At 46.7% G+C, this 21,640-nt stretch overlaps 1 protein-coding gene across 1 annotated transcript; it reads left to right on the forward strand.

The window, feature by feature from the left end:
* The first annotated feature begins 1,765 nt into the window (after positions 1-1,765).
* Positions 1,766-20,358, forward strand: DLX3 (distal-less homeobox 3). Its single transcript, XM_035136428.2, has 3 exons — positions 1,766-2,306; positions 5,194-5,384; positions 17,027-20,358. The coding sequence occupies exons 1-3, from the start codon at positions 1,976-1,978 to the stop codon at positions 17,396-17,398; spliced, it is 894 nt and encodes a 297-aa protein (XP_034992319.2). The 5' UTR covers positions 1,766-1,975; the 3' UTR covers positions 17,399-20,358.
* Positions 20,359-21,640: the final 1,282 nt, after the last annotated feature.

Below are 21,640 nucleotides of genomic sequence, written 5' to 3' on the forward strand. Positions count from 1 at the left end.
TGAATACGCTTTGCAGAAATTCATTCATGCGAGGGTTCTTCAGTCTGCCTAATTTTGGAAACAGCTGGCTTGGGTGGATTTCAGAGCAAAAAAAAAAAAAAAAAGCCCCGACTTTGCCAGAGAGGTGCTAAACCCTTAAAACGCTTGGTTAAAACTTTCTTTAAAAAAAAATGTGAACATTTCCAAATGTGAACATTTCCAAAACTCAGATCCCAAACTTTGTGCTAAATGTAAAAACGTGTATGCGATTTATTTAGGTCCTTTATCCACCCAGCTAGAAACACACATTCCCAGACACAGATATACTTGTACAAATGCACAAACGCTTCCCCGCTTAGAACCCACACATCGCTTATGCGCGACCCCCCCCCCAACAAGACATATTGGAACACTGATACTTTGGCTTACATGTGGTGCAATAGATCTGGAAGGGAGTTCAAATCCTGTCTCTGGGTGTGTTGCTTTCTCGGCTTCACTTCCTTATCAATAAAATGGGAAGAAGAGGATCTGCCTCGCAAGGTGGTTATTATGAAAAGTGCATTGGCTCAGGTCCAGCCAACAATTACCCCTCCAATAAAAGGCAACAAAGAAATCAGTCACAACTTTATTTAAACTCCACCTTTTCCTTTCAGCTGGATTTAATCGAGATTCACTCTCCACGTGTCGGAGGAATGGGAGGTGGAATAAAGATTTGCAAAGAAATAATAATAATAATAATAAAGATTTGCAAAGCAGTTTGTAAATGAACAAGCGATGGATCTGGTGTGTGTGTGTGTGTGTGTGTGTGTGTGTGTGTGTGTGTGTGTGTGTGTAATGAAGACCTGAAAGCAATTTGCAAATGAATGGTGGAATCATAAAGTTGGAAGGGACACCACGGGTCATCTAGTCCAACCCCCTGCAAAGCAAGAATACGCACCCATATGGGGATCGAACCTTGGCATTATCAGCAGCATCCTCTAACCAAGTAAACTAAGTGCTACATTCGTCATCAAGGTATCCAGGTGTTTATAAGAGCATCCATGACCAGATTCAGAGGGGACTCTGAAGGACAGGTAGAAACTTTTAATTTAACACCGGGGAGGGGAGGGGGACTATAATGCCGGCAACGGTTTGCGGAGTGCTTTAAAAACAGATAAAGAATGCTCTGTACATCATTTAAACAAAAACCCGTAGAATTTGAGTGCGTCTCTGCCATTCCAGCTGGAATGGGGCAGATGCAGGCCACATGCATACTCTCCCCCCCCCCAAAAAAAATCAGGGCCAGCACCACCCAAACACACTTTTCCACAGGTGAACAGAACATGTCAAATGCAGAACAGATCTGCCTCTCTCCCCATCCTAAGGGATGCACCCCTTTATAAAACAGTTAATCCCTCCCAGAGTCAAGAGGGGAGATATAGGGAGAGCCCACCCTGGGGTTTGGGGGGGGCATCCATCTCCTCTCCAAGGTGTTGTGTGTGTTTGTGTGTGTGTGGTCCCAAGCGGCATGTATATGTGTGTCCATGTGTGCTTCGAAGGGGTTGCATTAGTTTTTTCCTCCGCTCCCTTCATTTTTATTTTTATTTTTTTTAAAAAAAAAAGTATGGAGAGATGGAAAGAAAGAAAAGGCAAAGAGAGAAGGGAGTGGGGGGGGGAGAGTCTGTTTTGCCTGCAAGGCAATATTTCTGGAGCCAATCGGAATGCAGTATCCACCCTTCCCTGCTCCCTAATTAAAGGGTTTAAGCAAGCTGGCTGGGTTGGATTTCTTACACATTTTCCCTGGAGGAGGACTGGAACAGCAGCAGCAGCAGCAGCAACAGCTATTACTGCAGCAATGACTGAGTAAGCCTACTCAGGAGGAGGAGGAAGAGGAGGAGATCTGCCCCAAACCCTACAAGCAAGCCTTGCACACTTTTATTTTTTAAAAAGGGGGTGGGTGGGTTGTTTTCCTTTTGCTCAACTTGGTGGACCTTGCGACGGCGTGGACCTTGCCACCATGAGTGGATCTTTTGATAAGAAGATCACCAGTATTTTGACGGACATCTCCAGCTCCCTGAGTTGCCATGTGGCCACCAAGGACTCCCCTACGCTCCCCGAGTCGTCCATCACGGATCTGGGTTACTACAGCGCCCCACATAACCAGCATGAGTATTATCCCACCCAGACGTACACCCAGCCGATGAACCATTATGCGTACCACCCCCAATTTAACCTCAATGGGATTGGGGGTGCTGGGACGTACTCCCCCAAATCTGATTACCCCTACAGCACTTCCTACAGGCCGTATGGATCTTTCCGGGATCAGCCATTGCCCAGTCAAGAAACAGGTAAGGAGAATATTTCCGTTCCCGGCGAGCGACGTCAAGGGTATGAGAAGCTGTGTGTGTGTGTGTTAGTGACACTATTGGGAAAGGGGAGTTTTAGGGTTCAGGGAGGCTAAGACCTTCCTAGAAAGTGGAATCACTTCCCCCCATTCTCTTGGAAGATATGGAAGAGGGGGAGGATATACTTAGGTAATATCTTCTGAGAAAGGTATTACTACTGAACAGGAAAATTGGAACGGAACCTTTGCTCTATCACACTAGACAACAAGTACACTTTCTGGAGGGGGTCCAGCAGCAGCCCCATTGAATCAGAAACATGAACTTCTAGGATGAGGCTAAACCAGTGCCCTCAATCCACAAACATTCACGTTAGCTTGTCCTATGTCCATAAAGTTATCCTTCAATATTAAAAGACTGAAATGGGGGCTCCAGTTCTGGGATCCCATTCAGAAGCACAACCCTGGCCGCTGGCAAGTTAGAGGCGACAACAGCGCCCTGTCCCTCCTTATTCCCTTTTTGCCACATTCAGGCTCTGCCGTAAAAGATGTCATATGAAAAATTCATTGGAGGCTTTATTCTGGCATGAAATAGCAAAGCCAGTGATGGAGATCTTCGGGTTATACAACTTTTTTTTCCTGGTCAAAAGGGGATTGAGAGCAGTGGTGGATTATCTTCTCTCATTTGAAGAAAGAGGGGAGAAAAATATCTGAAGGCGACTTTCCCCTCCTAGATCTATTTCTTCAGCGTACTTAAGATATAGAAGTTTAGGAATACCCAACAGTATAACCCGTAACACAGTCTACATAAAAAATTATTATGAACTGGTTCGTGACTTTTGATTGCTGTCTGTTCTTATGTAAACTACAAGCGACTTTTAGAACAATATCACAATAGCTTCTTTTGTTCAAGTTAGGGTTTGATAGTTTGTACAACCCCCCCCCCCCCGGGGTGATTCTGTGACTTTTCGAGGGCAAAAGGAATATTCAACACCCCCCCCAACACACACACTTAAAAAATAAACACCACTCTTTTGTCCTGTGACCGCCTCTCCCAAGTTTATACAAATTTATTTTCTGTGAGTGTACGGACAGGTGTGCAGAATTTGCTGGGCTTCTCTCCCCTCTTCTCCAAAACTTTTTATTTGAGATACTTTGCAACTTATGATTGGAAGAGGAGAGACATTTGATTTGGTATCACCGATTAAAACGTAGGAAATAAAGTGGAAAGTTTAAAAAGCAAAAGATCCCAACAAGAAGGCAATAGGTTCTTCTTTATTAAAAAATAAAAATAAATCAAAGCTCCATGGAAAATAGTAGTTCTTGCTTCCAAGTACATGGGTTTAGGACGGAGGTGTGTAAAGGTGAGAAAAGGCTTTCTCTGTCAACAAAACTAAGCATGCCGATTTTCTAAGTGAAGCAGGCTAGAGATGCTTGCAGGTTTGAGGCCTAATTCACGCCCTCACTCCCCACAAATATTTCAGGAAGGGAACATGGGGGCAGTGTGGTTCCGACTGTCCCCACGTAACCGGACAATGCTTCCTGCCAGGGAGAAAAAATATCCCTGAATCCAGTGAGACTGAGAAATGGAGACAGTTTTAGAAAGGCAAACGAGGAAGGACATAGAGGAGGAGGAGGAGGAGGCAGGTTTGTGAGCCAGGAGATTTGAAACAGAGCAGAGCTGGCTAGGCCAAAGTCCAGCCACGTTCAGCCCTGGAAATGCTAAAAACATCAGGTGAAAAAGTGAAGAAACTGAGACTAGAACAGAGGGAGAAAGGGAAATCTGGAAACAGAAACCCAGGCAGTGATCAAATAACCAGAGTCGAGCCGAGCGAAGGAAAAATTGAAAGCGATAAAAATATTGGGCAAGGGAAGAGAAAGAAAAGTGATAAAAACCACGGGAAGTTCGATTATTTTCTGAAATCTTAACGGTGGAATCTCCTCCGCTTCCACTGAATAGGATGGTACAGACTCCCAGAAGACTGGGCAGGAGAAGGCTCTTTTTAAATATTCATGGGTAAAGTTGATTCTGTCTCATGACAAAAAAGCAACAGTTGGCTCGAAGCAACCTCTGCGGTACAGACTCCAGAGAGGCGAATTGACTGGTTCAACCCAAGTGTACAATATGCCGTACCCAATGCCAGACCTGCTCAGAGTAAACCCATTGAAATGAATTGACAGGGCGAAATTGGAATGCATGATTCCTATGGGTCGACTTTGAGTAAAACTCAGCTTGGACGCAACTCTATACCTTTGCTTCCCATAGCATGCTCCAGATACCCTCAATTAAACCAGACATTGTTCCCCCAATCTAGCCCTAAAAGATGGAGATTACGAAGCTTTGTTGACTGAGAACTGGGTAGGGTTGGGGGGAATGGATGGTGGACATCCCATGCCTATGGTGGCATTATATGTCTTAGGCCACAGAGGCTTGTGAGATGAATCTTTGACATCTTTGACATTATAATTTTGATGTTTTCTGCACCCCTGGGAACCGTTGGAGGGGAGTTAGGTGCTTTCGTGGTGCGCAGAAGTCGGGCGGGTTCTTGGGGGCAAATTAAGAGTTTTGGGGAGCAGCCCAGCAAAATAAAATAGTCGCCAGAGGAGATCACAGCCTGCCATTCTGTTGAGCCGCCATTCTCAAAGGGCTGATCTTCGCCGTCCTAGAGAAATGCGCATTGTCCTCTGCAGCCAGACTTTCATTCATTTTCTTTTCCAGCAGAGACCGAGAACTTGGACCCTTCTGCGGAAAGGCAGCTTGCCGCTCCAACTGTTTGAAAAGCAACTCCTTTCACAGTTCCGATCCAGCAAGTCACTGTGGTTTTATTTATTCCTGTGCTCTAATGTAGTTCTTCCTCTGCCTTACCCGCCCCCCCTTCTGCCCCTTTCTGCAGTCTCAGTGAAGGAAGAACCCGAGCCAGAGGTGCGGATGGTCAACGGGAAGCCCAAAAAGATCCGAAAGCCGCGCACGATTTACTCGAGTTACCAGCTGGCCGCCTTGCAGAGGAGGTTCCAAAAGGCGCAGTACCTGGCGCTGCCAGAGAGGGCAGAGTTGGCCGCGCAGCTTGGACTGACCCAGACTCAGGTAGAAACAAGCACACATTTGAAAAAGAAAAAAAAAGAACATCCTGGTCTGTTTAGCTTTCCGACTCTGTTTAGGGAAACGTGAGCGTGAGAGGGACATGTGCGTGGAACTCCAGCAAAATCTCAGGAAGTTGCTGGATTTAGTGGCCCTAGATGGTTGGGAGATCCCCAGCAGGAGTTTCACAGCTCTTGAATAAAAGAGCTTAGGACAGTAAGAGAAAAATAGTTCCAGGTGTTTGGATGTTCCAGCTTCCTTCTTGATTTCACAATTACTTTGAGGCTTCCAGCTGTTGGAATCCCAATCCATTACTACAAAAGTGGAGTCCTGCGGCTGAAAATCCGAAGATACGTGTCAAATCCTTATGTGAAATTCAGCCCCCCTGGCTGTATTTTCCTTCATCCCCCTCCCCACTCCTCTAGGTATTGCATGCAGGTTTCCCCCATCTGCTGCTTTGACCTCATTTTCCTCAGCCCCTCCAGTTCCTAGCCATTTGGGGTGTGTGTGTGTGTGTTTTTAACCCACACAGCCAATATTTCACTTCTCTCTCTTGACAGCTGTGCGGAATGCCAGCATTCCACACAATCAGCCTTTTCAACCTCTGCAGTTAGAATGTTTTTGTGCATTCCGTGGCATCGCAGCAAAAAGTTTTGGGATGGAGGGGATCGTTGAGAAGAGGTTTCTGGGTTTTTATGCCACTGCGCAAGGCGACATATGTCGATGTCTCTTTGATGAGAGCAGTAGCTCTGATAACATGGGAACCATGTGTAGGCGTCGGGCTTAGACGATATTGACAGATTTGGAGCAGTGGGCCGCAGCATGGGAGGGAAGGAGTCAAGTCTCCATCGCTCCTCTGCTGTCGCAGGCCTACTCATTCGTCCCTGGCTGGGGCTCAGTGATCCAGAGCGGAATGCTGACTGCCCTGAGAGGCGGCGGCGGCAGGAAACATGTAGGTGTGGCGATGCAACTCCTGTGTTTTGGCAGAGTCCCTTTCTTCCTCCTGAGGCCAAGGGAGGCTCAGCTGAGAGGTGCTGATTGGTAACTGCGAGGAGGAAGTTGGCCAAGTTGGGAAAACAACTCCCTGGTAGCCTCTGGAGGAGGTGTGGGGAACTTGTGGCACTCCGGGTGTTGCTGGACTCGCAATTCCCAGCAGCCCTAGCCGGCACAACTCATGGGCAGGGATGATGGGGCTTGTAGTTCCGAAACATCTGGAAAGCCACACGTCCCCCACATTGGCTGAACACAAGCAGCTGGTGGACCAGCTAGCAACTGCATATCCGGGTTCACAGTTGCTGGGGATGACATGTCCCAAGTAGGATGGCCTGCATGTGTCTTTTGTGTACTGTTGTTTAAGACACAAAATATTTGCCTCTCATGCTCCTCCACGCAAACAGCATACCCTCCAATATTTCTCTGATGAAAATAGGGACGTCTTATTCCATACCCTCCAACATTTCTCCGATGAAAATAGGGCATCTTATTCCATACCCGCCAACATTTCTCCAATGAATCATGGAAGAGACCACAAGGGCCATCCAGTCCAACCCCCTGCCAAGCAGGAAACACCATCAAAGCATTCTTGCCATATGGCTGTCAAGCCTCTGCTTAAAGACCTCCAAAGAAGGAGACTCCACCACACTCCTTGGCAGCAAATTCCACTGTCGAACAGCTCTTACTGTCAGGAACTTCTTCCTAATGCTTAGGTGGAATCTTCTTTCTTGTAATTTGAATCCATTGCGCCATATCCGCTTCTCTGGAGCAGCAGAAAACAACCTTTCACCCTCCTCTATATGACATCCTTTTATATATTTGAACATGGCTATCATATCACCCCTTAACCTTCTCTTCTCCAGGCTAAACATAGAGAAAATAGGGACGCTTTATTCCATACCGTCCGATGTTTCTCCAATTGAAATAGGGACGTTCTAAGGGGAAAGCGGAACATTCTGGGATCAAATCAGAAACTGAGGCGGCTTTTGTAAATCCGGGACTGTGCCTGGAAAATGGGGACACTTGGAGGGTCTGATCAGACTCGCAAGGTGCCTCGTTATTATTCCCATTTTACAGGACTGAGGGAGGAGGGAGCTAAAGTTAACAAGGAGCAACTCCCGCAAAGCTTCTCCAAGTGTGACTGAGCCGAGGATGGATCCACTAGAATCTCAGCCCACCAAGCTATCTAGTAGTAGGCCACGGGAATAGCTGGGCAGACCTTATTGAAGGCAAACTCTCCTTGGGTAACAAAAAAACAAACAGAAAGGAAGGAAGAGAGAAATGGTGGCGACATTATACTGCAGCATTGAACGATGGGTGTTTTTTGTTTGTTTGTTTGTTTGTTTGTTTGCTTGTTTGTTTGTTTTTACTGCCCCTCTGCATAATTACTTGATCTCTAGCAAAACATGCATTGTGGATCAGGCTGCAAAGCTGGAGCCTTAGGCACCTCGCTTACTCCTGAGTAGACGTAGTTAGGATTGCACGCTTAAACCTGGGAATCAGCCCCATCGTAACCAGCGGGACTGAACTTACATGAGTAGGATAAGGCTGTGAATGTTGTTGTTATTTAGTCGTTTAGTCGTGTCCGACTCTTCGTGACCCCATGGACCAGAGTACGCCAGGCACTCCTGTCTTCCACTGCTTCCCGCAGTTTGGTCAGACTCATGCTGGTAGCTCCAAGAACACTGTCCAATATTCCAGGCTGTGAATATTTCTCCTTTTCTTGGATTTTTGCTCATACGGTTTAAAGCACTGGGAAGGTGTGTGTGCCTGTATGTCATTTTTAGACTGCCGATAACCATCTGTTTCCTTGGGCAAATAGTGGTTGCAGCTTTCAAGGGGGAGGGAGGACAAAAAAAAAAGACTTTTGAAACATCTAAACCAGATGAAAAAAAGCCCAACACTAACTGGTTTCAATCCTACACATGCTTACCTGGGAGGAAAGGGCTTTTGAACTCGGCCCGGACTTCTTTCTTAGAAGACCTGTGTAGGGTTGCTCTGTGAGCCCCACTGAACAGAGGGAGACTTCCTTCAAAAGGATTTGTACTGTCAGTTGAAATCTCAGCTAATCGTCATCTGTGGAGGACCAAAAGCAGAGATCACATTTCCTGCAGTGTTAGCAGCAGCAGTGTGTGTGTGTGTGTGTCTACAGAAACTTTATTTGATACCTTTTTGGCAGTGGAACGGGGGTAGTATTCTGATCAGGTAAATAGTGCGCTGGAAAGACTCACCGGTAAACCTCCCACTGTGCCATAATTTCAGTTCTAATTGGCGAAGGTTCATTGCTTGCTATAAAGCAGGCATGTCCAACAGGTAGATCGTGATCTACCTGTAGATCAGTGGTCGTCTGCAGTAGATCACTGGGAGATCATTGGCTCCCTCAAAAGAAGCTGAACAACTGTGGCTCCCCTAAAAAAGCTCAACCTTTTACCTCCTCCCTGAAAAAACTCAACAACTTTGACCTGAACCCCCAAAAAGGGGGTAGATCACTGCCAGTATTTAACTCTGTGAGTAGATCGCAGTCTTTTGGGAGTTGGCCACCCCTGCTATAAAGATTTTCTTTTAAATGTAGACAATCCTATTTCTGGTTCCCCAAGTGATTTCTGAGTTGCCCATGGAGGGCTATCCCCGTCCTCCGATGCTTCTGGATGAGTTTGGCAAGTTCCCTAAGCGACGGAAGCTTCTCCGCCTAATGGGAAGTTTGGAGGCCAAAAAGTCTCAGGGTGCTTGCTATTTTTGGGTGGGATTCAATCACAAGTACCAGCCAGTTCAGGTTGCACAATTATAATTGGCTGGGAAGTCTTGCACAACAAGCCTGCCCCCCCCCCAAATCCCTCGATTGGACTCTTTGCTATAAGCGATGGGAAATTGTGCTAGGAAGTGTGGGGTAACATTTGCTTTGCTTTGATGCAGCAGCATCTGACCTCCCCGCAAGCAAATCTGCATGAATCCGCAATAAAATAAATCTGCTTGTAAGACAGCTATGGCAAGTAGCGGGGTTAGGCCATCTGTCTCTTAGGCATGACAGGAGGCCAGGCTGTACCATCCAAAGGACTTTTGACACCCCTGCTTAGCCTTTACTGTTGCTTTTAAGGAGCTTGGATGGGTACAGGAATGGAGAGCTGGTAAGGATACTATCGGATTAGACTTAAGCAGCATTTGGGTTCCTTCTGATACAATGATGCAGTTTATAGCGGAGGCAGGAATACTGAATAAAGCAAGATTGGCAAGTACTGCTTCATGACATTTGGGAGATGAAATCAGTGGTCAGGGATCGTGGGAGTTGTAATTCCAAAACTTCTGGAGAGCCAAGGTTGCCTATGCCTGGTTTAGAAGATGGACGGGTTGCCTGCCCTTTAAAGTACATTGGGATAAAAGTTTTACGTATTGCAGAGTTGCAGAACTGCCCACAGAAGGCTCATATCATTGTTCAACTCTCTCTCTCTCTCTCTCTCTCTCTCTCTCTCTCTCTCTCTCTCTCTCTCTCTCTCTCTCTCTCTCTCTCATATATATATTCTAAAGCAAACTGCCTGGAAACTTTGCTAGGCCCTCTCCAGTAGTAGGACGTCCGACGCCAGAAGCAGTTTGACCCAATTACTCCAGCTGCAATTTGGGGAGGCAGAGGCATGAGGAGATAATAGCAGTCATGCAACTTCCGCTGTTTATGCCAAGCTCAGGCTGGAAGGCGGTGGCTATCTAGGCAGGAGGAGCAGGGTGACTTGAAGAGTCGCTGACCTCTTATCTGGTGCAACCACAGAGATGGGTTTGGAGCAGTCCGCCCTCATCTCCCGCGCCAATCAAGGCTCGGAACCGGAATCTTTCCAACCCCAGGGTTCCGTTTTAGAACTTGTACAGTAAAGGTCAGGCATAGGTGTTTTGGAACTACAATCCCCATCATCCCTAGCTAACAGGACCAGTGGTCAGGGATGGTGGGAATTGTACTCTCAAAACATCCGGAGGGCCGGAGTTTGCCTATGCCTGGTAAAAGATAAAGGCATGGCATTATAGAGTTGTGCAGAAGCTTCATGGCCTATCCGATCCAGCTCCCTGCTTGGTGATGTATATCGCCTGCTCAGATCTAGAGCATCCCCACTGATGGCTTCTAAAAAGCCTCTATGAAAAGTTCTCTGGCAGAAGACCTGCAGCAAACATTTGAAACTTCCCCCAAAGAATTGTAGCTCAGCGAGGGGTATACTGCAGTTCCCAGGATTCTTTGGGGGGGGGGGATTGTTGAAGAGATGTGGTTGCTCAGAGTCTCACAAATGCTCTCAAGTGCAATTGGAGATTGCGTTCAGCTCATCTTCCCAGCAGAACCTGCTTCTCAAAGGTTTTTCCTGGGTGGTGATGGAAAGGACAAGATCCAGCTACCCTTGAAAAGCATCCGCAAAACCAGTTTACCCATGCTTACAATGAGCTGTGCTAAAATAGCTCAGCCAAAAGCAAAGATTCAAAGGATTCTTCATCGCATAAAACCTTATGTGGGCAGGATCTCCCCCCCACCCCCAGTCACATATACAGATGGTTCCCTAGGATTGAAAGCAAGCTTTTACTTTGTGGGAGACATGAGCTTGGCTGAGATGAAATTGAATTTCCCCGTGAGTTTAAGCAGGTGAAGATTTGATTTGATTTGATTTTTTTTTTTACAAGATCTAAAATCTTGAAACTGAAAAAATTAGGGACATAGTGTTAATTCGTCCTCTTCAATAGGATAAACTTCCTCAAGGAGGAAGAAGTGTAATTGGAACAACATGTATAATTAGAAATGTGGTATTAAAAATAAAATAAAATGGTGAGAATAGTATAAACCAGAGGTGGTTCACCAGATGTTGTCGAGCTACAACTCACATCCTGCCAAAGCCCTCGTCAGGCCAGCTGGGGCTGATGGGTGCTGGAGTCCAACAACATCTTCAGGGTAATAATTTGCCTACCCTTGATTGATATACACTATATAAATCAGAATTGTGTTTGGCTTTATGGCGATTTTAAAAATTCTCTGTATGGTTTAAGCAGAGTTTGGATGGCCGTCTGTCATGGATGTTTAGTGGAGATTCCTGTGTTGCAGGGGCTTGGACAAGATGACCTGATTTATTTTAATCTACACTGCTTAGAATTGCTAATGGTTAAGCGGTATATCAAGGCCTTAAATAAGTAAATGAAAATATTCTCCCAACTCTTGAGTGCATCACCAGTTACAGCTTCTGTTCCACGTCCTAGCCCTGACATTGTGAGTCTCAAGATCTTAGTTCAGGCATCCCCAAACTTCGGCCCTCCAGATGTTTTGGACTACATTTCCCATAATCCCTGACCACTGGTCCTGTTAGCTAGGGATCATGGGAGTTGTAGGCCAAAACATCTGGAGGGCCGCAGTTTGGGGATGCCTGTCTTAGTTCCTTCAAAACCTTTTTTTAAAAAAAGAAGAAGAAGAAGAAGAAAAGCTTCGTCTTTAAATTCACAGGCTCCAATGCCAAATTCCTGCAAATCTCCTCTGGCCAGCCATCTTGCTTTCCTCTGCTTCATCCCTCCCACCTTCGGACACGAAGCCTGAATGTTTATTTCCTCCTCGCTTAGGCTATCCCTGTTAAGCAGGTCAGCCAGGGAGAAGAAGCGAAGATGGAACGCAAGGCTGGCCAAGTGCTTTGATGATGCTCCCTCTCTTTTAAAAGGTCTGCCTTCTTAATTGCCTCGGTCTAAATAAGGCAGCAAGCTGGCGTGCCTCTGGGCTGCCTGATACTGCCAAGAATGATGCGGCGATGTAGCACGCTCATGGCCACCTGAGAACGCTCACCCTTGCCCTCAGTATAATGCTCTCGGGGCGCATGTTGTGGGTGGGGTGACACTGACACAGCCTCATGGTGGTCAGGAACGAATTTCCTCCCCGGGGTCACACATTGATTAGTGACACCCCCTTCCCCCCCCCTAATTTGGTGCAACGTAGCACTTGGCTCACTCCCCTGAGTCGCCTGGAGCTTTTTGCCGTTTTGCTCACTGGTGGCCATGTGATCATCGAGACAGGAATTCCCCCCAAGGTCCCTGTTGCCTAGGCTGGTGCTTATTTGTCTCCTGCAGTAGAAGAGCGCTTGGCTTGGCTCGCTTGCCTGAGTCATCTGAAACTCCTTGCTTAGAGCGTACCTGTTGTTTGCTCAAGAGGCACACTGGGTGGCCAGGTCGGGGTGAGCTTGGAGGCTTGTACAAGGTCCCTTGCCATTCCATGATCGTAAAATATTCCACGTCATTACTAAGGCTGCATATGCACTATACATTTAAAGCACATCGGCACCCCCCCCCTGCAAGAATCCTTGGAACTGTAGTTAAGGGGGCTGATAAACTAAAGTTCCCATTACTCTTTAGGGCAGAGGTGCCCAAACTTTTAAAAAAAGAGGGCCAGATTTGATGAGCTTTTTTTTAGGATTGAAGTTGTTGAGCTTTTTTAAGGATTTGACCTCAATAAATAAGGTCCCCAAGGCAGACTTTGGACATGCCTGCTTTAGGGGGTTGGAAATGTGTTTTAAATATATGGTGTGTGTGCAGCCTAAGGCTAGGTCAGGGGAACCTGTGGCCCTCCAGTTGTTGTTGGACTAGCTCAATTGGCTAGAGGATGGTGCTGATAACGCCAAGGTTGCAGGTTCGATCCCTGTATGGGGCAGCTTTGTATTCCTGCACCACAAAGGGTTTGGACCAGATCAATCAATCAGTTTTATTGTTTGTAGCCAATACAGTCAAAGCTCGGTTTTCAATAGTCTCCATTGCCAAACGTTTCGGCTCCCGGACGACAGAAACCCAGAAGTAAGTGTTACGTTTTTCGGAAGCCGAACGTCTGACGCGGCAGACAAGCGGCTTCCGATTGGCTCTTCCGATTGCAAGAGCCAATCAGAAGCCACGCCTCAGAAATCGAACGTTGTGGGTGTCAAACGTCCTTCCGGAACGGATTACGTTCGACTTCCGAGGTACCGCTGTACAATAGCACAAATTGCACAGCTGCAAAGCACAAAAACCTTGGACCAGATGAGCCTCAGGGTCCCTCTAACTCTATGATTCTATAATCCTATAACTCCTATCGTTTCTTTATTTCATTTCATGAAATTTATACACTGCTTCCTGGAAAAAAAGCATCAAAGTGGTTTACGAAAAGGTAAAACAATAAAATTGAGGGAGGGGGGAATGCAACCCTACTTTAAAGCATTCAAAAGTTAGAATACTAAAATAGATTAAAATTACCCCAACTTTCTAAGCATCTGGGTAGACACGTCTAAACAAGAGTGTCTTTAGCAGGCACCTGCTTAATGTCAACAGGCAGGGAGTTCCAAAGTTCACCTTGCACATCTCAACTGGGATGGGAATTGGAGTCCAATGGCATCCGGAGCGCTGGAGCTTCACTCTGTAACAGATATCTCACCAAATTAGCTCTGTAGCTGGAAGTCCAGGATCCGGCTTTTCCCTTCCCTAAAATGAATAAATCCATTCTTCTTGTTTTGCTCTAGATGTCACTAGGATTTATAGGTTGGGTGTTTCTGACCTCCTTACGAGGCTGAACAGTGTTTGTTGTCCAAAGGTGTGCAGAGGCTGGGATAGGACCTGACGGGTGTGCTTGATCATTTTGGGAAGCTTTTCAGAGCTAAGATGCTCTGAAATGAAGAAGGTGCCGCCATCGATAGATTAACTGTGCTTCCAGACAGGAGGCTTAATTTTCAAATGGGACACTGAGATAACAAGTTGTTGGCAACAATCTTCTTCTTCTTCTTCTTCTTCTTCTTCTTCTTCTTCTTCTTCTTCTTCTTCTTCTTCTTCTTCTTCTTCTTCTTCTTCTTCTTCTTCAAACCTAAATGGATTTCCCCCCCAAAGAGCAAATCTGGTCAAATTGGGGAGGGAGGGATACAGGCTGGCATTTTGATGCTAATGATGTTGAGTGGGCTCTGCAAAAATAAAAACTTTCACACACGAGGAGCAACTGTTCCGAACTGTTTTTAGTGGGACCTCTTCAAAGGCTTGATTTTTTTAACACACGCATACACAAACACACACCAGCCACAATGGATTTTTCTTTGGACATGAGGGGGAGCTGTTTCTTTAATCTTGGTGGATTTTGGAAATGCCGCTTTGGATTTGGAAATCAAGCTGATCTGTCACGCAGCCACGCCATAAAGGATATGGCTCTCCCCCCTCCTCACAAGAATTCTGGGGACTGTAGTTTACTTCGCACAGAGCTATAGCACCCTTGGCAAACTACAGTTCCCAGGATTCCTTTAGGGGAAACGGTGTATGTTGTGGACATGGCCCTGGCGCTTTTCTTCCCGCTTCTGCCTTGGCATTTCCTTTTGTGTCCTTCCTCCGAAAGGGCATAGCCATGACTTTCTCACTTTGCTGCTTCCTTGTCAGTCCTGGACCACTAAGTGTTCAGTTCTAGACATTTGCAGTCAGGTGGAAGTCCCAGAGTTACTTCCCACTGTATACAGGACCGCAGCCTACTTTGGAATACTGTTCACGATCCGCAGTGGTGCCCTTGCTTCTCATTCATTTCAGTGGAGCTTGCAGGGAGAATGTGCTGGTGGATGGGGCCCTTTGGCCTTTGGAAAGGGCCTTTCCCCATTGTGCGTGCTCCTTAATTACAGCCGGCTTGCACAGACTCTAATACTGTACATAATTTCCCCTTGCCCTCTAATGCAAGCGCACTCTAGTGAGAACTTTGGCTGACTTCAGGTAACATGTTCAGTCCTTCATGACCTCGCAATCTTATCCGTTCACGAATTAATTAATTGACAGGCAACAAATACCAAAGGCTGCAATCTGGAAGATGACTTTGCTCATAGGAACCTGTTGCCAGGTTTGCATTGGGGAGAAATCTCCCTCCCTCTTCCCGCCCGCAAATATGGCTATTTCCCAACCAGGCACACAAAGGAGTCCTAAATCTTTCCTCCTTCCTTGTTTTGACTCCCAGGAGTTTCTCTCCCTCTCTAGTCTTTCCTCCCTTGCTCTTCCTTCCCCACCTACCACCCACTTTCTTTCGCTGCTCCTCGGCTCTTTCTCCAAAGTGAGGAGAGTTTGACGTCATCGCCGCAGCCCTCAGAGTGCTATCGGAAAGGCTGCAAGCCAGCTAGGCCACCCTCCCAGCCCTGCCCTGAGTTTCGTCACCTCAGTCCTCCCAGCCCAAGAGGACTTGTAAAAAGACGTTCCAAAAGAGCTCGTCACCAAGACTTTTTGAAAGATCGGTTTGGGGGGGAAATGGGCGATTGTTTTGAAAAGACGGATAGACGTGGCGCCTCTTCTAGGGAGTGTGACGTGGGGGGTGGGGAAGCTTCGGGGGAATATATTATTTCATTTTTCTCTTACCTTTGGTCCAAGGAGTCTAGACTACAGTTAAAGCAGGAATGGGGAGCCCGTGGCCTTGCAAAATGTTTTTAGATGCCAACTCCCATCGTCCTTGAACATTGACCATTCTGGCTGGGACCGAGTTGAGAATCCAGCAACAACTGGATGGCCACAGATCCCCCCACCCCTTCTTTGAAGAGGGGCATTTCCCCCTCGCTTCATCTGAACTCTTTGACAATGCGTGGAATTTGTGCATTCTACCTTCGTCTCAACCAGGCACTTCTGCCTGAGGACGGCTTCCTCTTGGAAACAATTTATTTCTTTGAAAACAGAAGGAGAGGTGTGCATTCTCAGATCTGGAAGTCCCATCACGATTCCAGAGATGTGTTTTGCTGTGGTAACTCAAAGGATGAACTGTACACAAGTTCAGAGGTGAAAATGTTTTTTCTCCACATCTTCCCAGGCGGAGATTAGGCTGGAAAAGAGATGTGATGACTGAAAGCTGGCAAGCTTTGGCTCAGGTTAAATCCTGGCTCATTATGATGTATGTAGCAACTCTGCAGAACGCTGAAGTCCCAATTCTAGGCAGCAGTGGTCTCTGGGTGTGGGGGTCTCTGTGGCTGGTACAGCGTGGAGGTCTTTGAAGCATTAGCAGTTTGCAGAGCCACAACCCAATTCCAAAATTCTATATTAATTACACCAAGTGGGTCTTTCCAGTCCTTCTTTTCCCTCTGACATCTGTTCTACACACCACTCAAAAAACTTCCCCTCGATTGATGGGAACTTTCATGATCATCTCTAGAACTGCAGTTGGGGAAATAAGAGGCATAGGCCACCTCTTGCCTCCTGTGCATGAAATTGGGGCCATGCCATTGAATGTGTATTTTAGATGCTGGCACATCATCTTGGTTGAGATCCACCTTCTCTTTGGCGTTCTAAAGTTGACATGATCTGGGATAAGTGAGCACTCAACATAGGGACATGCATTATAACAAAAGCAAACCACTGGTGACCCATCTACCGCAGTATTGCCCACACCGATTGGCAGCATCTCTCCAGGGTTTCGGGAAAAGGTATTTCCCAACCCAAACTTGAGAAACCTGGGATTGAACCTGGAACGTGCAAAGCGTGTGCTCCACCACATGGACCAAGAAGGAGTGTTAACAACGCTCTCCATTCATGGTAAGGATGTCTTCCTTGGTGAGGAAAGACATGGGTATTTCAGCTTGATTTCAACCCCACGGCCTGATTTCAGAACCCAGAGTGCCACAGATGAAGCTCAGTCCTACCAAAAAGCTTTGAAACCTTTCCTTTCTTTCTTTTTTCATGGTTCATTCTCTCTTTATTTTCAGGTGAAAATCTGGTTCCAGAACCGAAGGTCCAAGTTCAAGAAGCTGTACAAGAACGGAGAGGTCCCCTTGGAACACAGCCCCAATAACAGTGACTCCATGGCTTGCAATTCTCCGCCATCACCCACCCTCTGGGACAGTAACACCCACAACAACAACAGCAGCAGCAACAACAACAACCCAGCCAGTCGAAGCCAGCTCCCGCAGCCGCTCTCCTATAACTCCCCACCAAGCTACCTGGAGGATCACAGCCCCTGGTACCATCATCAGAACCTGAGCGGGCCTCACTTACCACAGCAAGGACCTCCTCCCACTCCTGGCTCTATGCATCACCCATCTCCGGGGCCTCCTCCCAATCCTGGAGCGGTATATTAACCTCCTTTGCCTCCTTGATGAAACCAGTGGAGCAGGAAAAAAGGAATGAAGGAGAGAGGGAGAGGGAGACAGGGAGAAACAGAGAGACAGCGACAAGTCAAAACTCTTTGATGTGTTTTGTAGGACATGTATACATCCCATCCCATCTCAGGAACAACTGAGCTGCAGTAAAGGCTAAGACTTTTGAGAGACCATCTAAAAATAAGGGAAAGGGAAAGGTGGGAGAGAGGGAGGGAGGGAGAAAAGCTCATAGTCCATGTTGTATCTCAGCCAAATTGGTTTCACCCGCCCTACGCGACCAACCTCCTCGACTTCCTGCGTGGTTTATCTGTAGGCAGTTCTCCGGCATCATCATCATCATCATCACAGCCAGCTTCAGTCAGAAGACATGTGCATGGAAGGCTCTCTGCTTGGTTGGAGAGAAGCCCAGCGTCACACACAGCGCCGCCCCAGGTTCCCGAGAAGAAAGCATACAACTGGTTCTCTTTACCTTCCTTCTTGTTTTGTTGATTTGGTGTTGTTTGCTCACTTTCCCAAGCAAAGTGAATCAGAGAGGGATCTCCTCGGAGAGCTCTGAAAGATCTGGCAAGGTTTCAAAGTCCAATCAGGGTCATTTATGGCAGGAGCTGGATTTCTGTTGTTACCTCGTCCATTCATTTAGGGAATGGAGGCAGTCTAACGAACCCACCCCTCTCTATTCCTACATGACCTCCCAGAAATAATGTCCAGCTAGAATTTTTTATTTATTTATTTTAAGGAACATTTAAGAGATGGTGGGGGCAAGTAAACATTGTCACAGCTTTAAACACACACACACACATACACACACACACACTTAATAAATTTAGGATTTAAGCCAATTCCTTAGAAATATGCATGACTGTTTTACAAAACTGGGCAGCATATAGCAGGTGTGGGAAACCTTTGGCTCTCCAGATGTTGCTGAACTACAACTCCCATCATCTCTGGGCACTGGTCATGCTTGCTGGGACTGAATGGAAGTGTAGTTCAGCAACATCTGAAAGGCAAAAGGCTCCCCTCCAGTGTTAATATAGTGCTGGAGAGCTTGTGGTCAAAGAGAACAGGGGGAAAGTTCGGAGAGCTGTGATGGAAAGGACCAATTCTGATCTCACTACTGTAGTGGCTATTTCAGGTTTACTCCAGGAGCCCTCTGGATTAGGAAAGCCAAACAGGTGGGCTTAGACCCAGTTCTTCAACTGGGATTAAACTGAGGATAAAAATCCCAACGCAGGAAGAAAAGTTCTGGAACATTAGTCCAGGTTTAATATGGACCAAGATTTGTCTTGGTTGGGGGACCAAAATATCCAGCATAAACTGGAGTGGGGTGGTCATAGAATCATAGAATTGTAGATCTGGAAGGGACCACAAGAGTCTTCTAGTCCAACCCCCTGCAATGCAGGAATCTTTTCCCTATTGTGGGACTCAAACCCACGGCCCTGAGATTAAGAGTCTCATGCTCTAACTGACTGAGCTATCCCTTGACAGAACTATTTGCCATGGGGTGTGCGTGAAGATTCTGATCTCCTTTGTGACACTGCCCATCTGCACTAGCTCTTTTTTTGAACTAAAGTTACTCAGCTTACATGGGACTGGAAGGACAAATGTTTGGGTCCTTGCTTTACACCAGTCGGTGTTGTGGAGTGGCATGGGGGGGGGGAGAGGAAGGCACGGGGGGAGGGAACCTGGCCCAAATTATCGTGGGTTATTCCATGTTTACATCAGGTTAGGAGATCGGCTGCATAACTCGGTGACAGAGCACATGTCTTGTATGGGGAAAGTCCCAAGGTTGGATCCTGGCACCTCCAGCTAGTGCTGGGAATCTCCCCAGTCTGAAACTCTGTTTCATGGATATGGGGAACTACTGGTCCTCTCAATGTTGTCTGTGCTAGCTGGGGTCGATGGGAGTCGGAGGCAACAACACATTGGTGGACCATGAGTTCCCCATCTCTGTTAAGGACAAAACTGAGTCAGATGGATTGATGGTATAAAACTCAGTACAAAACAGCTTCTAAGTTCCTTTTAGGCTGTCATAAAAATGTCCGGGTTTTTTGAAACTTTCCCAAAAAAAAGCTCGATAACTTTCTTTGGGCAATATCCCTCCAAAATCTCAACTTTCCCAAAACTTTTTATTTCTTGAAATATGGCAACCCATATAGTTCTGTGCCCACTTTCATAGGAGTCAAACTCTATTGAACACAAGGTGTTGCTGTTGTTGTTTTTTTGAGTAGACCCGTTTATTATTGTGTTCCGAGGGACCAGATTCTTGTTTCCCTTTCAGCCAAATGAAACAAACCAAAATCCCAGTTCAGAAAAGAAAGAGAAATCTCAACCCTTTTAGAGATGCTTCAGAATTACCCCAAGAATTAAAATATGTGGCTTGGGAATTTATACCACTTGACCTTTACATTAGGGTTTGTAAGGGGGTGGATGGTGGATAAATGTTTATTTTAAAAATTTAGGGAGATATTTAAAATACTTTGGGAATAATTTAAGTTATTGTTATTTTTGAAAAAGAAAGTGAAAATTTGTCTTAAGTGTTGCGCTACTTGCATCATGTTAAGCTATCGTCAGAGAGGAAGGCTTATTTTTTAAAGAAGAAAAAAAACAAATCCACCTTGGATTTTTTAAAAAATAATAAAGCTGGGGGGAGTTGTTATTTTTTAAAGAAACAGCTGCAATTTTAATAAGCATTCTCTAATGTTGTACAGTGTCAAGGTTGCTATTTATGTCGCCTTGTATAATAGATAAGGAGAGAAAGGTGGGGGGAATGTATATAGGGCTGATTTGTATAAAGCTTATTTTAAATTTTAAAAGAAGTTTCTTTTTTATCTTGGCTTGGGGGGGAAAGGGCAAGGTGAGAACTTTGCCCAAGCTTCTTTGTGCTTCGGTAGCGAACAGAAACTTTCTCATAGAATGTTAATAAAACATTTTGAACTTCACAGAGTGGCCCTTTTGTTGTCTTTCAGCTCGCAGTGTGTGTTTTGTCAATTTGGGCCTGCATGCAAATGCCCTTGGTGTTTGGCAATGCCAACAGTTCCCCCAGAATCGCCCGTTCCTTATTCTGTCAGCATGCCTTAAATCTAGCAGCGTGAGCTTTGCAAGAACCGGGCTGCAATAACAGCTTTCAGAGCGAGGTAGAATTCCAAACCTTGACTAAGTCGGAATATGTGTCATCGTGGGAGGCAATTCTGCAACCGGTCGTGGTTGTCTGACATGCGCAGAGGTGGACGAGCGACTAAAATGCAGCACCCACAGTTGTGCCTGTCTATATTCCAGTTGAAATGTGTGTGTGTGTTGTGCCAAGCTCAACCCAGCTTCCGAATGGGGCATGTTCTTGGAGCGAGCTGAAATAGCAAGGCAGACTAGGGCTGCCTTCCTAGCAAGATGTGGGGGAGAGAAGTTTTCGCAGACACCCCTTGCGGGAGGAGACCTGCAATTCTTGCCTAAAGGACCTCGTGCAGCTGTGCAAACTACCATGGGGGTAAACTGTCATCATCTGTACCATCCTGCCACCGACAAATTTGGCGAGGAGGAACTGACTGCACATAAGATGCAAATGCGCGATGGAACATGTGGTTGCATTGCAATATGTATATCTGCAATCATATGGATCCCTTATATCAGGCATCCCCAAACTGCGGCCCTCCAGATGTTTTGGCCTACAACTCCCATGATCCCTAGCTAAGGGGACAAGTGGTCAGGGATGGTGGGAATTGTAGTCCAAAACATCTGCAGGGCCGAAGTTTGGGGATGCCTGCCTTGTATGATCTATTCTGAGATCACAGGAAATGTCAGCACCCCCCCCCCGTGTGTGTCTGTGTGTGTTGTACCCAGGGGCATAGGAAGATAGGGGTGGTGGGGGCGGGCCGTCCCGAGCGGCGTGATCACTGGGGCGCCATCGCGGCTGCCCGCCCCGCCCCCAAACACACGCCCTGCCCCTGCGCGCGGCGCATCCCGCCCCTGAGCACGGCGCGCCCCGCCCCCAAAACGCACACTGCGCCCTGCCCCCCAGAATGTGCACCACGTCCCTGGGGGCAGCGCGCCTGCTCTCCACCCCGGTGGCGGAGCATGAAGCTCCACCGCTGTGTATACCTCACTCACACACTTCAGTGAAACAAGGGAAAGGGAATGGGCCGTATTTCTGATACCACATGCAGGTGTTTAATTCAGCCAACACACACACACAAAACTTAATTCGTATTTCAAAGCTCAGACCATCTT

This window comes from Zootoca vivipara, chromosome 13 (genome assembly GCF_963506605.1).
Source record: "Zootoca vivipara chromosome 13, rZooViv1.1, whole genome shotgun sequence".
Lineage (NCBI taxonomy): Eukaryota > Metazoa > Chordata > Lepidosauria > Squamata > Lacertidae > Zootoca > Zootoca vivipara.

Coding starts and splice junctions, on each gene's coding strand:
- DLX3 (XM_035136428.2), top strand. CDS start 1,976: ATGAGTGGATCTTTTGATAAGAAGATCACCAGTATTTTGACGGACATC. Junction 2,307..5,193: donor ATTGCCCAGTCAAGAAACAG/GTAAGGAGAATA, acceptor CCCTTTCTGCAG/TCTCAGTGAAGGAAGAACCC. Junction 5,385..17,026: donor TTGGACTGACCCAGACTCAG/GTAGAAACAAGC, acceptor CTTTATTTTCAG/GTGAAAATCTGGTTCCAGAA.